The 18,560-nt window shown below is 35.3% G+C and overlaps 1 protein-coding gene across 3 annotated transcripts in view; it reads right to left on the bottom strand.

The window, feature by feature from the left end:
• Positions 1-18,560, bottom strand: part of LOC124357998 (peptide transporter family 1-like) — an 81,684-nt gene that overhangs the window by 38,318 nt on the left and 24,806 nt on the right. Inside the window, exon 1 of one of the 3 annotated variants that reach the window (XM_046810215.1) lies at positions 12,335-12,457. The exons of 1 other annotated variant lie outside the window; for it this stretch is intronic. In XM_046810215.1, coding sequence (XP_046666171.1) covers positions 12,335-12,418 — 84 coding nt within the window. In that variant the 5' untranslated portion in view covers positions 12,419-12,457. Of the gene's footprint in view, positions 1-2,518; positions 2,722-12,334; positions 12,458-18,560 lie in introns of those variants that run through there. One more of the 3 variants, XM_046810229.1, reaches the window with a different exon arrangement.

Below are 18,560 nucleotides of genomic sequence, written 5' to 3'. Positions count from 1 at the left end.
ATAGTGTTCCTGTTTTACTGTTTGGCTCGAAGCTACGTATTCATACGATCTCAGTACTAGCTATAAGGAAATTGTACGAGGTCTGTTAAAACAATTTCGTGACTTTTTAATTTTCGTGAGTTATGTATGTTCGTTTTTTAAATTTTTGGTGGCGTTATGTTGGTACACATGTCTCTAACTTCAAATAAGTTCAAAGCATATGTATAAAATTTTGTGTTAAAACGAAATAAAGTGCGCGAACGCATTCTGAATGCTGACTGTGGCTTCTGGAGAAGCTACCTTAGACCGAAGTAACGTTTATCGGTGGTACAAAACGTTCTTAGAGGGCCGAGAAGATATGAACGACGAACAGCGTGCAGGACGCCCGAGCATGTCAAGAACAGACGAAAACATTGACGAAGTAAACAAAATAGTAACATAGTAAATAGTAATAGTATTATTCAATCGTTGAACCCTGTTAGAGACATTACCGATGACCTGAACATATCGATTGCTTGTACCATGTGCTTGAGACGGGTCGTCGCGAAATTCGTACAAAAACAGGGGCGCATTACCATTGCTAATGTTCTGTTGGACTCTGTCCGCGATGACCCAAATTTTCTCCAAAGGGTCGCAACCGGTGACGAATCATGGGTTTATGTTTATGGCGTAGAAGCCAAAGCTCAATCATCCCAATGGAAGCTGGCGTACGAGCCAAGACCGGAAAAGCGCGCCAAGTTCGGTCGAGTGTGAAAGCTTTACTTACAGCTTTTTTCGATTGCAAGGGTGTGTTGCATCATGAGCTCTTGCCACAGGGTAGAACTGTCAATAAGGGATATTATCTGCAAGTAGTGCGGAATAGGCGCGAAGCAATCTGCCAGAAACGCCTAGATTTGTTGAAGAACAAAAATTGGCTTTTGTACCGCGGTTACGCTTCTGCTCACACATAGTTACTTGTACGCGACTTTTGACCGAAATAAAAACACTTATGATGCCGCGAACCACCGTATTCCGCAGATTTGGTCTTCTATGACTTTTTATTGTTCCCGAAACTGAAGAGGCTCATGAAAGAACGACGCTACGCTACGATTGACGAGATCTTGACGGCATCGAAGGAGGAGCTAAACAAGATCACAAAATACCACGAGTTTTTGAAGTGCTTCGGGGATTTGAAGAAACGCTGGTACAAGTGTATAGTAAGTATATAATGGGGATTACTTTGAAGGAGACAAAATTAAGATTGATGAATAAATAAATTATTAAAAAAATAAAACGTAAGTTGCGATAGTTTCAATCCCTAATATATACAGCTTAGTTGTAGAATATGGTATACCATGTAACTCCACCCCGCTGGGTTCGAATTCCTTGAGTAATATATATATTCTATAGAATATTTAGTCCATTTCTTGGCGTACTTGGTTTTGTATAATGAAGACCATCAATTTGAGATATCACTCAATCATCCTCTTCCAAATTTTTAGTAGCCTCTTCCGCCTCTTTTTTGGCATAGAGGTAGGTAAATTTCTTCATTAAATTCTTCTAAGGCAATATTATCACACATATTTCCAAAAAGATTTAAAGTTAAGGTGGGGACTTCTGGGAAAAAACCGGTACATTGAGTACAGACGTTAGTTAGTTGTACTAAACCAACACGCGTGACCGTATTTGTAGAACAGATGGTGACCAATAGATAATGGTCCAAACCTCAGTAATTTTGATTAAAATGTGCTAATTACGTGTTTGAGAAAGTCTTTATTAATAAACTCAACATACACTAACGTTTTCGATTATTTTTATTTTATACTAAACCAGCCATGCATTCATAAACAGCGACCGCAGTTATACAAACTAATTTATATACTGCCGTTCTACAATCTTGCATGATATCTTAAGACGAGCGGTTATAACTAAGAAGAGCTAAAGGTTAATTACTAAATGTAGGATTTGTCTACCAACATATTCATCTTCTTGAAACTAAGTAAATTGTCATCAGTTTAGAGGAAGTTCCTATTCCATGTAGCAGATTTGTACTGTAGAATAGTTTATAAAGATAAACATCACAAAATTATCACTTTATCGTAATTTACGAGAATTATTATATTATCTAATTTTATCGTATACGATCTATTTTCTGAATAGTATGCCTTTTATTTAGTAGTATCCGTTCTGGAAAATATACTAGTAATAAACAGAAAACCTTGTGTTTAATCTATACACACATAGTAAGTTATAGTTTTCGTTTTCCAAATGTTATTTTTTTCTCAGAATTAAATTTGTCTGAAGACCGCAATAATAAACAAATATCTGCTAAATGTCACTAAAACATAGACTCTGCTCCTTTCAAGTTTAACTTGGATATAATAAAAATTACTGAGTTAACAAACTAAAAGGTTTGTATTTTTATGGCTTTAACCACAAAACAATAATAACTGTAAAAATATTTAATCTGTTACTAGCAAATATTATGTATTGAGTTATAAAAATTCCCACAATTTTATCACTAATCTGTAACATGAGAAAATTGTGTTAAAATATTTACCGCCAACAAATCCAGTGTATGGACAACCATGTCGGTTCCACAGCTTATCACCGATCACTACAAGACGACCGCCGCTTATCACCTGATCACTACAAGACGACTGTGACGCTAACCGCCTAACCGCTCTCAGGCATGACCGACTGGCAGCCACTGATCACTTGGACAAGTGAATGAGTTTGAAAAGAAAGTGTCCTCGACACGGCATTGTACAACAACAGGTTTACCAACCGATGTCTTCCTCAAGATATATATCCCTGGCGTAATCGTGCTTACTGCTGATTGACTTTTGTTTATGGTTCAACATTGGTGTTATCTTTACATGGCGAGCTCCTAACGACTTAGTGATAAGTTTGTAAATTTTTCCAGGTCGACTATTGCACTATATGAAATACACAATTTTGTTCAACAGATGTGACGAATGAACAATTTTATATTTTCATGTGGGTAAAATATAAATAGACACGCCCCATTAGTTTTGTTACGTTATTTTATTTTAAGAAGTGAAGTAAAGGATGTGTTATTTTACCATGCGAAGTCAAGGCTAAGAAGCTCTCTAACACTTAAGGGGAATATGTACGTGGTTTTTCGAAATTTTAAGAACAATATTTTGTTGATTTCTTTTTTTTTAATACTACGTGGTCTTTTTTCAAAATTTAAAGAAAAATATTTCGTTTTCTTCTTTTTTAATACGTTTTTTTAAAACGTTGAATGCGTTGATATATAAAACATATACTTAAGCAATAATATAACATGTGTAAATTCTTTAACACTTGTTTGCACTCTAAATTTATCTGGCTAAACGTGTATCTAATTGTTTAATAGTACACAACTTTATTTAGTATACCTATGGTGACGGGGACTCTAAGGGGTTTCAAACAGAGGTAGGCGCTAAGCCGTATGGAGAGAAATTTGTAATTCAAAAGTTGGATGCGTGGACCATGTTCAAAAGCAGATGGGTGGATGGTTAAGAAAATTGCTGCGTGAACCTAAAGGAAAACTTTTGAGTGACGGAAAAATATTGGAGGTGGGAAACAAAATTCACAAGGACTGTAATGTATACCCTTCAAAATTATTATGGCCTAGCCATTACAAGGAACAAGAATTACCTGGATAAATGAAACAAAAAGTTTGGGAAAACTTTTCACAAAGCTTCAACTGATGACAATCCACGCCATGAGATGTGCAACTAGTCATGGTGTAAGTATAAAATAACCAAGAAGGAAAAAAAACGTACACTCACAAGAATGCCTTGGATCCTGCTGTATAGAGGTTATAACGCCTACATAAGGCACTTGGTTAACCCTGACCTTTTAAAAACTGTTTGCATGGCCGCACGCAGAACGTTAATGACAGTTTTAATTCTGTGTTGTGGTCAAGAGTTCCTAAAATAAACTTTATTAGATTGCTTACCTTGAAAGTTGGAACCTTTAATGTGATGATTACATATAATGATCAGGGAGAATTAAAAGTGCTCAGACATTTAGGTGTAAACCAGGACCTAACTTGAAAACTCTCCACACCATTGATCGGCAGCGAATCATAAAAACTGTAAAAGTATGCCAACATGCGGCTAAAGAGGAAAGAAAGCTGACCAGGACACAAAGAAAGTAGAAAATGCTGGACGAAGAAACAAAAGAAGAACAGGATTATGACATTGGAAAGCTCGTTTTATTGTTTCCCAAAAAAAATGCTTTTTTCGTTGACAAATGATCCGTTATTTCAGAAGCTAATTAAGATATCACCTTAAAAATGTTTCAAAATATTTATAATATGGGTTTACGACAACCCTACTATTTTGATAAATATTAATTAAAAAATACAAATTAAAACAAATGTCTCAAAACATATTTAAAAATAGATAGTTATAAAAAAATTCGCACATGTTTTTTGGTGGATTGGATTATTGCTGCTTGGGTTTTTTTTAAACTGTGCCATCATTATTATTGCGATTCCCATGGTAACTATTTGGGAAAGATATTTCATTATTTTCCTGAGATAATGGGTTATTAACATAGCGAAATTAACATTGGCGGTAAGGAACGTGTAGGGAACATTTTATGTCCTACTATTAAGATGTCCCATTTTTATGTAGAACGTTGAATCCAAATGAACAATAATAGTATTAGTTTATTCGTATCCACAATTGCCGTATGTAAATAAATGTTTATGTGTTTTAATATAGGTAGTATTATGGTAGTTTATTAACTATTTAAAAAAATATTTAACTGTTATATTTGTTGATTAATAAAAGCAATGTCTAGAATATCTAGACCATTCGACCTTTCTCCTATATTTTTCACGATTGCGATCACGTGTTGATCGAGTAATCGATTGTTTTAATCAATATTCCATGCAGACATATACCAGGTGTATCAGAATACTTTCCCCGCTAGCAGTAACCATCGATAGGTTGAGAATGGTGAAACCTATTTGTGTATAGTAATAACATAGTCTGAGAATATTTTGGATTTGGATGAATTTGAAAATGGGATGATGAGTGGGGGGGGAGGCTTAAAACTAAATGATTTTAAATGGAATGACCCATCGAGTGATATCTAATTCAAATAGGTAACTCAAATTAAAGTTTTTGGTGCGAGAAAGGAAATTTCGATTCTAACTACTATATAGAAGGTGTGTATTGGTACTATATCCAAGGTTTACACAAAGATAAAATGCTAAACTCAGTGTTACGGAATCAAACATGAGACCTCTAATATTCATAATTGTCTTCCTTCTTAGGAATTTTAAAATTTGATACCACACTGTAGGGTTGTAAATCTCTTATATAGCACTAAAGCACCCAGTTTAGAGGAGATGTAAAAGGTTTTATACACAAAACAATCCTGCTCGATTCAATTACTGAAGTAAAATTCTTCATTTGCACTTAAAAAAATAAAAAATGCATGTAATTTATCATGCATGATAAAGAGAAGCTTTTGATACACCCGATGTATTAATAACTAATGCATCATTGGTATATGATCTGCCTGTTTGTTGGTCGTATTATTATGACCAACAATCATAATATGTAGATTACCACGGTATTTGGTCTAAGTGTGCCTCGTAGATTGCCTTCGTTTAGACTTCTTTCCTCATTATTCAACTGGCCCCAAATTAGGTAACAAGCTTAAACTAGGTAGCAAGTAATAAGGTCATCACATACTATTGTTGTAAAAGATCAGTTTAAACGTTTATTCTAACTTCGGTAATCAACATATGAGTTTTATATTAAAACAGAATAATCTATACTTATAGATATAGTGTAAATCTGCAATGTATTGTTATTACTTGCACTGGGGGACATATTAACTAAGTTACAGGATTTTCGTTTTCACCAATCTGTACGCAGGGTACAGAATACATAAATCTATTAAAATTCACCAGATGATTTATTATATTAAAATCAATAAGAAAGACATATCTTACTTAGTTTTGCATCTGTTCGTATTTTTCTTTAAAACATTCATAATATCTTACGTGTAGTGTTGAAATGGACGTTGGTATGGATTTAGCTTTTTTACTGGTTTCAAGTTGACGGCCTTTTATAATTTTCACGTCGTAAATTTACAAAACCCAATGTAAGAACAAAATAAAAAGTACCTTATGAATACAATGTTGATTACTTTGTTTGTTATTGCATGATGATAAATAACAGAACAATTTGCACAATTTAAAGGTAAACAAAATTTGTGAATTCTATTAAGTATTAGTACATAAGACAAATAAAATTTGTTCTGTTATTTATGATCCTACTATGACAAATTAAGTAGTTAACGTTTCGTCTTTATATGACCTTATTTTTATTTCTCTCGATAAATATTTTTAGATTAGTTTATCATAAAATGTTGCGATTTCATGTAATTCTTATGTAGATCTGACAAATTATTTTATGAAGGATGATAGAGTGATTTACAGACACTTTGTACAATATTTTGTAGGTTAACTGTTGCTTTGACAGTTTTATGGTGTAGCAGTATTTCTTGCCTCGGTTTAAATCGATGTTATCTACGAGTTAATCAGTAACACCCATTCCACGGAGCCAGAAGTTGTAGCATTCCTTGTTATCAAGTGACATTAACGCCTTTAGAATCGCGGTTGTATGATTGGATGTTAGTCATCGTCAGAGTGATGAATCATCATCCATCGTAAGATGAATTTATAAGTAAGAAGAACACACAAACCGTCCAATCACAACAGCTATTGATTTAATGCTAATAGCTTCTTACAGTCATTCCAACTAATCATTGAGAGTTGGAAGTTGAATTAAAAAATGATAGTATCAATTAGTCTGTGCTGGTAGCCAACGATAAGTAAAGATGCTGTAAGTTTGGAGCACAAAACAAAACCAATGCAAGATTTATTTTTTATTTACAGAGAAAAACGGGTTATCTTTATGGGTCAGAGATTATCAAAGAATTTCATCTTATCAGCAAGAAAAAATAAAAGTACGATACTGTTATCTGCATCCAAATCTCGATCACACTCTAGCCAGGTATTGTCAGAAGAGTTTGCATTTTTTATTGGCTATCTCAGGCATTCGCGATATGACTCTAGAAATGTAGTCTACTAATCTAACTACTACAGATAGGTACTACTCTTATCTAGAGGGATGGTACCAAACAATGCCTGTACTGGTGGCCTGAGTCATCATCAGTTTCTGCCTGTGTGGGAACTAGTACCTAGTGATAAGTACTACTCTTATCTAGAGGGATGGTACCAAACAATGCCAGTACTGGTGGCCTGAGACATCACTTCCAGCCTGTGTGGGAACTAGTACCTAGTGATAAGTACTACTCTTATCTAGAGGGATGGTACCAAACAATGCCAGTACTGGTGGCCTGAGACATCACTTCCAGCCTGTGTGGGAACTAGTACCTAGTGATAAGTACTACTCTTATTTCGACGGATGATCCCAAACAATGCCTGTACTGGTGGCCTGAGTCATCATCAGTTTCTGCCTGTGTGGGAACTAGTACCTAGTGATAAGTACTACTCTTATCTAGAGGGATGGTACCAAACAATGCCAGTACTGGTGGCCTGAGACATCACTTCCAGCCTGTGTGGGAACTAGTACCTAGTGATAAGTACTACTCTTATCTAGAGGGATGGTACCAAACAATGCCAGTACTGGTGGCCTGAGACATCACTTCCAGCCTGTGTGGGAACTAGTACCTAGTGATAAGGACTACTCTTATCTAGAGGGACGATCCCAAACAATGTCTGTACTGGTGGCCTGAGGCATCAGTTTCAGCCTGTGTGGGAATTAGTACCTAGAGATAATTACTACTCTTATCTCGATGGATGATCCCAAACAATGCCTGTACTGGTGGCCTGAGGCATCAGTTTCAGCCTGTTTGGGAACTAGTACCTAGAGATAAGTACTACTCTTATCTCGATGGACGATCCCAAACAATGTCCTGTACTGGTGGCCTGAGGCATCAGTTTCAGCCTGTGTGGGAAACTGTACTTAGAGATAAGTACTACTCTTATCTCGACGGATGATCCCAAACAATGCCTGTACTGGTGGCCTGAGGCATTAGTTTCAGCCTGTGTGGAAACTGTACTTAGAGATAAGTACTACTCTTATCTCGACGGATGATCCCAAACAATGCCTGTACTGGTGGCCTGAGTCATCAGTTTCTGCCTGTGTGGGAACTAGTACCTAGTGATAAGTACTACTCTTATCTAGAGGGATGGTACCAAACAATGCCAGTACTGGTGGCCTGAGACATCACTTCCAGCCTGTGTGGGAACTAGTACCTAGTGATAAGTACTACTCTTATCTAGAGGGACGATCCCAAACAATGTCTGTACTGGTGGCCTGAGGCATCAGTTTCAGCCTGTGTGGGAATTAGTACCTAGAGATAATTACTACTCTTATCTCGATGGATGATCCCAAACAATGCCTGTACTGGTGGCCTGAGGCATCAGTTTCAGCCTGTTTGGGAACTAGTACCTAGAGATAAGTACTACTCTTATCTCGATGGATGATTCCAAACAATGCCTGTACTGGTGGCCTGAGCCATCAGTTTCAGCCTGTGTGGGAACTAGTACCTAGAGATAAGTACTACTCTTATCTCGACGGATGATCCCAAACAATGCTTGTACTGGTGGCCGGAGGCATGGAAAGTAGTAATAGCTACCAATCTTGTTTATACAATCAGATAGACCTTTTCTTTGTTTGAATTTATGTTTCAATAGTTAAAGTTGCATAGAGTGATTTTAAGTTTTAGGTGCAGAAACCTCAGTCACTTTGCACGTACAACTAAAGTCAACCCCTTCCGGCGATAACAATTATTAGTACGACAATAACTGATTGTCTGTTGTATTTAAGAATGTAGTTTAGTATTAGATCTGAACACTGATAAAGTTAAAGTTGAAGACTATTGTCGCTGAGATCGCGATGATAAGTTCTATAACGGAGAGTTATAAGGGCTACGCATTCCTTAGTAGCATCTTAGTGGTTTTAGTTAGATAAAATACGTCTTGCGAAAGACAGGAAAACAAATCTCAACAAACAAATTTGATCGCTTTAGGAGAGCATGAAAGTGGGCATTTACGTTTAAATCTATTATTTTTTTATGTATAATTGCAAAAATTTTAAAATTAAGTAGATTTTGGAAAACATATTATTGTAATTTTCTTCATGCACCTTTGGAAAATTTCTACATAAGTCCATACAATCCCAAAAAAGCCCAAATAAGTTAAAACTGGGCTTAAACATTATCTTATAATATCTTGGCTAAGTCGAGATCACGCCATTTCGTTCCAGTGGGGTGTCCGTTCAAATAAAAACATTTAGTTAAGTACCCAGTCAAAGTGTCAAAAATGTTTTAGAATGCATATGCCATTTCCCAAACTGTTTTGAGAATCGATTACATCACATAGAATTAGTATAAGAAATGTTGAAACAAGTTCAACATTTTCACTTAAATTGATCTTATGTATATGTATATATTTCGATCAAGTTCACTGGACAGCTTTTTATGTAACATGTTCCAATATGACGACCGTTCAGACTTTTAAAATTCGTGTTATTTATGGGTCTAGAGGAAAATAGGTTTTGTATATTTTTTAGTTATATTTTTTAGAATCATGTATCTTCCAAATAAAACATCAAAATCCCAGCTGTCACAAAACCTAAATACTTCCTATTGAGCCGGAAGGACTATTTTAAAATGCTATTGAACCTTAAAGTAGTCCTAGCTGTACCATTACATTTGTTGCAATTGTGGCCGATATTAAAAAAAAAATAATAGAAGATATTCCGATTCCATACTGAATGAACATGTATTTCATGTTCATCATATTGTAAATGATGAATAGGCTACTTACTACTAGTACATTATTTTTGTACAAAGTTTGACAAATTGTAGCTGATATTTTGGATTGTAGTTACCGCTGGTAGCACTATCACAGTGCACAGCACATTCCAAGGCCGTTCAGTGGACGTTATCGTCTCACTGATATCGGTGCGGCAAAACGTTTGTGGGCAAACATCCGCACACAGTGTTTCAAGACAGCAGTTAGTTGTGGTATTAAACCGCTTTGCTACTAAACAATTCTCACGTAACAATATTCATCAGAGATTTCATTTATTCAAGTTTACATGTCAATTTGTAACGTAGCCTACTTATGTCCAACTTCTTATTTAAAAGTACCATAACTTATAATAGTATAAGAAGAATAAAACGTCAACATGTACTTTGTACAAGGAATTTCAATACGTCACGTTGAAAATATGATGTCATAAATTTGCTGTGGTGGTATTCCTAGATAGGATCAGGCCAAAACTTGTTATGTATGAAGTTATGTTATGAAGAATGAATGTTATGTATCCACTTATTTAATACTACTCACATACTTGGTTGTGGGCTTCGTGACTCGAAAATGGAACACGTTGGAGTACAAAATCGGAAGAGTTTTTAAAAACCCATTCGAGTTGGTTTGATAAATAAATAATTTAAAACAATTGAAGGCTCTTGGAGCAATTGGAAACATTTTTAAATATTACGAAATGTTAATCAAAACGATAATTTTCCAAATTGTTTATTTTTTGGACGAGGCCTTTCGAAACCAAAGGTTTCATCATCAGGCGACTCCACAAATAAATTGTAACAAAAATAATGTAAATATTTATTTGAAGGAAAGTAGTTTTAACAATGATCTGTTTAAAATTATAAACAATCATACAACATCTGCATAATGCATACATTTACACGAAACTCAATTTATAAGGGAACCTTTAGGAAATTGTGCATCTTACAATATGCTGTCAACAAAGGAAAACAGCTATCCGGAAATAACTTTGAACACAACGTCAATGTCAGCCTTCATTGATTGGATTAACAAGCAAGCACAGCAAAAGCCAGTAGGGTTTTAACCCTTCTTGGTCTTTGCTAAGGAAGAACACGTTATTGGTTGCACATTGGTAGCAACTATCTTAGGGGTGTCTTGAAATGCTTTTTGCAGTGAATCCGAAGTTTGAGGAAACACACAAGATGGGGTTGACTGGCTGATCAGCAGCGAACAGATCTTTTCTCTCGGTCTTACCTTAAACAGTCACTACTAATTGGCAGTAGACAGTTCTGTATGAGACACCAATTAGTGTAGGTTCCACTGAAGATGATGGACTGAAAGCACGCGCTAATGAATGGCCACATGTGGCTGTTGGGCAACCTCAGCTACACAGACGAGCACATTGTACACTGCACACCACGGTGTGTGTGGGTTGCAGCACACCATGCACATCGATAAGCAGGCGCCGCGCTGGTCGATTTATTCGCAAAGTGGCCCAAGGCTCGCCGGTCTTCTTGGCCAACTTGACCCCAAAGTCCGCGGGTTCTGGCAGACCACCAGCGGGTCCGACCTGATTCTCTCACTGAAATGCGTCGAAGTTGTCGCACTTGAAGCAAAACCTTCTAAAAGACCTGAAATGTCACAGGTACAATTCTAATTCCAATTACAAAAAGTGGTGAATTCCTATTTTCAAAGAAAAGACCATAATCTGTCCATATGTGTTAAACGAGGGTAAACACATGCGAACCATTATGTAATTTAATTAAAACAAACCTGTGTAAAGGAACACGTAGGCTCTACATGTTTGACGGTTCAAATCGGTGGCCAGCAATGCTAAAACCCGGAATAACTCGTAAAATTAACCTTATCTTTGAGTTTATGAGTAAACACGTTCAGAAGATACATGTTATTAGAACCACCTCTGTTTCTCTCCTGTATATAAGTCTCCTACATACTAATATCAACACAGGGAAAACAAATACACCACGTATGGCCCCAAAAACATAGGATCTTCAAAAAGCTAGAATCGTGTTTATTTCTAGTTTTTTTTAATCTAAAAATTTCACATAACAAATCAAAAACAAAAATTCCTACTCAGGATGCCAAAAAGCACAGTTTATCACGTTACTAGCTTATTGCGTTTATGTATATTCCCAGTTGTATGATATTACATTTATTTTGATTGTTCATTACTATCATTAAGATCTGTTCTGACAATCGGCAGCACCCAAAGTAAGCGCGTTGAAAACGAATCTTTTACCTCTGTTCCACAATACTCTCCCATACCAAGGAAGGTACATATTGCAAATTATAAACCCTCTGAGTGCACGAGCGTGGATTACCCTTCCAGTTTGACCTACACCAAACCTAGCGTGGCTGACGGTCGATTTCTTAAGGAAAATTCCTCAGCAAATTGACTCTTGGCTCTTAGACTAATCAGTTACGATAAGACCAATGCTATGATTTGAGTTCGACTTGTCCCACATAGTAAACCAGTTATGAATTACACAAACTCACCAGATCGTCGAGAAAGGTAGGCGCCATTTCGCAACCACAGCAGGGGCGGCGTACTCGCTCTACGTACTTACCTGATCGACCCATCACCGACCTGGTACGTAGCGGAAGAGATAATCTCCCATCAAAATATGTCGTTGTTACGTAACTCCACGTATCACGGTCCAGTCAATCACCGTTTATCAGGTTACCGGAACGTAACGCGATATCGATGTTACACTAGCTCTATAAACTTAATTGCGGTGCTGATAACGTTTTAATGACTTTAGATTCCCATCGTTCAAGATTAAATGGCAGTAAAACAATTGCGTGTGGTTTATGGGTGATGGCTCATTTGTTAGGGAGATTAAATTTTAATCCACATTCGTGTTATTGATGAGTGACGCTTGCAAATTAAAATAATTCTGTAGGAAAAACGATTTAAGATAGAGAAAACAACGATCCATATTCTTGTTATTGAAGAGTGACGCTTGCAAATTAAAATAATTCTGTAGGAAAAACGATTGTAGATAGGGAAAACAACGATCCACATTCGTGTTATTGAAGAGGGCCGTTTGCGAATTAAAATGACTCTTTAGGAAAAACGATTGAAGATAGGAAAAACAACGATCCACATTTGTGTTATTGAAGAGTGAAGCTTGTGAATTAAAATAATTCTGTAGGAAAAACGATTGTACGTAGATAGGAAAAACAACGATCCACATTCGTGTTACTGAAGAGGGCCGTTTGCGAATTAAAATGACTCTTTAGGAAAAACGATTGAAGATAGGAAAAACAACGATCCACATTTGTGTTATTGAAGAGTGAAGCTTGCGAAGTAAAATAATTCTGTAGGAAAAACGATTGTAGATAGGGAAAACAACGATCCACATTCGTGTTATTGAAGAAAGACGCTTGCGAATTAATATGACTCTTTAGGAAAAACTATTGAAGATAGGTACAAGCCCGATACACATTCGTGGTATTGAAGAAAGACGCTTGTGAATTAATATGACTCTTTAGGCAAAAACTATTGAAGATAGGTACAAGCCCGATACACATTCGTGGTATTGAAGAAAGACGCTTGCGAATTAATATGACTCTTTAGGCAAAAACTATTGAAGATAGGTACAAGCCCGATACACATTCGTGGTATTGAAGAAAGACGCTTGCGAATTAATATGACTCTTTAGGAAAAACTATTGAAGATAGGTACAAGCCCGATACACATTCGTGTTATTGAAGATGGACGCTTGCGAATTAAAATAACTCTATAGGAAAAACGAATGAACATAGGGACATGCTGAAATATTACTGAAGGGAGCGAAATGGTTATTGTATTCAAATTTTTAAGGCGGCAGGCACATCCCTATTTCTCCCATGTTTTCATGTAGGGTTACTGATTTATAAATGTTTCCCCAAAAATTAATTATTATTTTTAATTTATCGATTAATGTTTTTTTTTTAAATATAAACAAATAACTTATTATTATTCTTTGTTGTCATGTTAGGGGCACACAGGAAAATGCATTGAATTATTTTCAATAATCAGTAGTTTTGAAGAAAAATGTAACAAAATAATAAAAAAGTACATTATTTTGGTAAAACACAATTAAGGTAAACAGATTGTATTTGTAACACGTTTTAAGCATATGACTTACATTTAATTTGCTCCATAACCGGTTTTACTGAGAATGCTAATATCTACAATCACATTACCTTTTTAGAACTTATTAAGGCTATCATAGACTGGTTGTCTTCACCACACAGTGTCATATAATTCAGTTTCTTGGAAGAACTCACATTAGCAATATATTCATGCATGGTAGACCTAAGATTAGGAATACTGGGTTCAAAACTGTCCTGTTCTAGGCCTAGATTAATGTTAAGGCCAGGGCTATAAGAATATCCTAGTTTAACTACCTTGTTTACAAAATGAATCCTCCTTTTCCAGATTCTTCAAGGTATATGTAACTTGCCTACCACCAAAAACACTAAGAATAATTATTTCATAGCACAAATAAAATGAACCACTGTAAAAAACAAGCAGATAGTTTATCAGCTGATGCGATCAACAAAACCATCGATAACCAAGTTGTTCAAAGAAACAACTTTGAAAAATTTTTAACTGCTAAAAACTTATCCAATTTTTCCATGACATTCCCACTAAAAACAAGAAATTACTGCCCTAGATAACCACAGCAACTCTAAGTGATAAAATCAGTTTACTCAGGAAAGGCCAAAAATCCCTTATTTCGTTAAAGTCACATTCAATTACAAACAAGCCATTTTAATATTTATTTCAAAAAAATATGTAAAAAAGATGTCATGCTCAAATTTTAATCATTATTCATGTACAATACTGCCAAAACATCATCAATGAAGACTCTTGGAGCAATTGGAAAATTGTTTAAATATTACTAAATATTAATTAAAAAAATTCCTTTACAAATAGTTTTTTTTGAACGAGGCCATTCGAAACCAAAGGTTTCATCATCAGGCGACTCCACAAATAAATATTTAAATTATTTTTGTTACAATTTGTTAATTTATAAATATTAATGTAAATATTTATTTGTGGAGGCGCCTGATGAAACCTTTGGTTTCGAAAGGCCTCGTCTAAAAAGTAAACAATTTGGAAAAGTATTGTTTTTATTACCATTTAGTAATATCTTCTTCAATGTTAATACGATATTCAAAATATAACTACTTTAAATAAAGATCCTTATTTGTGGCATTTCATTATTACTATAAAAACTATTCTGTTTCCTATCTCCTGCCCCAGAGTTAATGACATTTAACTATACATTAAGCAAAATTAACTCGTCCAATATAGAATAAAAACCCGCACCAACATAAAAACGAACATTGTAATTAGTCATTTATGTTGCGTGGATTGATGTAATACACGGGAAGGTGCAGCACTAAATAGAAAAAATACAAGTTTTTGACATTGCCGTATAGGTAACCCGGATGGAAATGAGAAAATCGCAAAATAAATAATTTTAAAAATAAAAAGAGTAGAATAATCGGCATTCATGTGGCACATGTAGCCAGATGGGAATAGATTTCAATTTTCAAAACATGCAACCTCAACGGATACACGACACATGTTGTGAGGACCCCTAACTTTGATGATAGTGTGAGGTTGGAATTCCTTCACTTTTAATAGTGTAAAATTACCTCAAAGATAACCTCAAATTTGGTTTAAAAAATAATGTTTTCAATAAGCCAAAACAGATGTGATGGATGTGAGGCGACCACAACACAGACAAACAGAGATTAGTAGAAAAGCCTGGATCATTGCACAGGTCAAACCTTTAGAGAAGTTGGAAAATAAGCCTTATTAACCAGCCAAATTACGTATACGCAGTCCTTTGTCTCTGTGTATTTGTAAATTATAACAACATTTTACAAAAGAAACTAACCTGTAATATGTTTATGTGAACTAATCAGGTATTTTAATATACTCGTATGGAAAAAATAGATTATATTAGAGTAATTTGTTTTCTTTAATTAATTTTAACTCGTGTTCATACGTTTTGTTTGTAAAAGTACATCCTTAGTTTAGTCAAATTAAAAAAAATTATTTTTGTCTATCTGTTCGCAGGATATCTCGAGTATGAAATGAGCTAGATTTGAATTTTGCATGCAACCTCAACGAAGCCTGTAATATGTTGATGTGAACTGATGATCAGGTATTTTAAATATACTTGTAAAAAATAGATTATATTAGAGTAATTTGTTTTCTTCTAATAATTAATTTAACTCGTGTTCATACACGTTTTGTGGTGTAAAAGTACATCCTTAGTTTAGTCAAATTTAAAAAAATTATTTTTGTCTATCTGTTCGCAGGATATCTCGAGTATGAATCAGCGCGAGGTGTGGTGAATTGCATGCAACCTCAACGAAGCCTTCTAATAAGAATTCGAGCGCGAGGTGTGGTGTATTCCTACCTTGTTTAACATAACCGTGCCTTCTAATAAGAATTCAGCGCGAGGTGTGGTGTATTCCTACCTTGTTTAACATAACCGTGCCTTCTAATAAGAATTCAGCGCGAGGTGTGGTGTATTCCTACCTTGTTTAACATAACCGTGCCTTCTAATAAGAATTCAGCGCGAGGTGTGGTGTATTCCTACCTTGTTTAACATAGCAACATAACCGTGCCTTCTAATAAGAATTCAGCGCGAGGTGTGGTGTATTCCTACCTTGTTTAACATAGCAACATAACCGTGCCTTCTAATAAGAATTCAGCGCGAGGTGTGGTGTATTCCTACCTTGTTTAACATAACAACATAACCGTGCCTTCTAATAAGAATTCAGCGCGAGGTGTGGTGTATTCCTACCTTGTTTAACATAACAACATAACCGTGCCTTCTAATAAGAATTCAGCGCGAGGTGTGGTGTATTCCTACCTTGTTTAACATAACAACATAACCGTGCCTTCTAATAAGAATTCAGCGCGAGGTGTGGTGTATTCCTACCTTGTTTAACATAACCGTGCCTTCTAATAAGAATTCAGCGCGAGGTGTGGTGTATTCCTACCTTGTTTAACATAACCGTGCCTTCTAATAAGAATTCAGCGCGAGGTGTGGTGTATTCCTACCTTGTTTAACATAACCGTGCCTTCTAATAAGAATTCAGCGCGAGGTGTGGTGTATTCCTACCTTGTTTAACATAACCGTGCCTTCTAATAAGAATTCAGCGCGAGGTGTGGTGTACTTGTGCCTTGTTTAGCATAACTTCTAATAAGAATTGACTACACGTAGAAGACTACGACTTTGAGGTCATGATCATAATACGATACAAGATTTATAACATACTAGCAGTGACCCACTCTTTGCAATTTTCAAAATGGAAGGGCGTGGTCGTCTTGGTAAAGAAAATGTATAATGTTATATGACGTAGCCTTATGAAAATTTTGAAGAGAAGTAGGCATACATGTCTCACTTAGTATTCATGGTTAAGAAATTCAGTAGCCAAATAAAAGTTTGAACATGAATTTCTCGTTCGAATCAATTACATCCCTGACGTTACAGATGAGTACACCTGCCTTGTTGCCTCTATCAAGGAAATATACACTTAGTTCCAACTGAACTGAAGGTGTCAAAAACTGTGTAATGCAGTTAAATTTGGATTAAGTTTTGTAAATATTAGCATTTTGCAAATTCTGAAATATTCCGGTAAACTTTTCCCGGTTTTATTTTCTACTAATGAACTACTGATTAAGGGGGTATGTATGTTTAATACATTCAGAAATTTAAATGTCAAAGTTCATGCCTCTTTGACGAACTTCAACTGAAAGTGTCAACAGCTGTGTATTGCAGTTAAATTTGAATTAAGTTTTGTAAATATTAGCATTTAAAAAATTCTAAAATATTCAAGTAAACTTTTCCTGGTTTTATCTTCATCGTAACTACTAATGAAGGGGTATATGTTTAATATGTTCAGAAATTTATATGTCAAAGTTTATGCCTTTTTGGCGAACTTCACCTCAAAGTGTTAACAGTTTGATACTGCCAGTTAAAGTTGTTAAGTGATTAAGTTTTTTTAAATACTTAATCACAATAATTTTTACAAATTCTAAAATATTCCGGTAAACCTTTTCTGGATTTCCCTTCATCGAAAAGCTTCCTCAGCCTCCAAAAAGTATAAAAAACAAGAATGAGCCGAATTGGTCCAGCCGTTCTCGAGACTAGCACTTAGTAACACGTTTAGCGATAAAGTTTTATTTACAAGATACCATGATGGGAATTTAAATAGGCACTTAAGTGACAAAGTATTTCACAGAAAAGAAAATATCGTGGTCGGTTAATAACAACTTTGAGAATGAAACAAGCACGCACTCTGTGTGCTCTTGTCAAATAGCGTCGTCTCATTATTAAACTGCCTCGCTTATCGTGACAGTATCACCTCCTCGTACAGCTAGCTGCTACAGAGATTAACACTGTCATAAATATAAGAAAGCTAAGTCCGTATTAGATTACGTTTATTTATTGCACGTCTATCAACTATATATATATTACAATAACAAATTAAAACAATCATTAAATTAGAGCGTATTTTATATTTTACTTCGATAGGGAATTTCATTAACAGAAATTTACTACAGCTGAAATTTAAATTAATAAGGTTTAAAATAACATACTTTATTATGGGTACCCGTGGTAACAATTAGATAAGTAAAACTATAGCCCCATTGCTCTGTTATCTAGAGCTTCAGAATATTTCATAAACTAATTACATTTTT

The sequence above is a fragment of the Homalodisca vitripennis genome, chromosome 1 (genome assembly GCF_021130785.1).
Source record: "Homalodisca vitripennis isolate AUS2020 chromosome 1, UT_GWSS_2.1, whole genome shotgun sequence".
Taxonomy (NCBI): domain Eukaryota; kingdom Metazoa; phylum Arthropoda; class Insecta; order Hemiptera; family Cicadellidae; genus Homalodisca; species Homalodisca vitripennis.
This window is presented reverse-complemented; position numbering and strand designations above follow the sequence as displayed.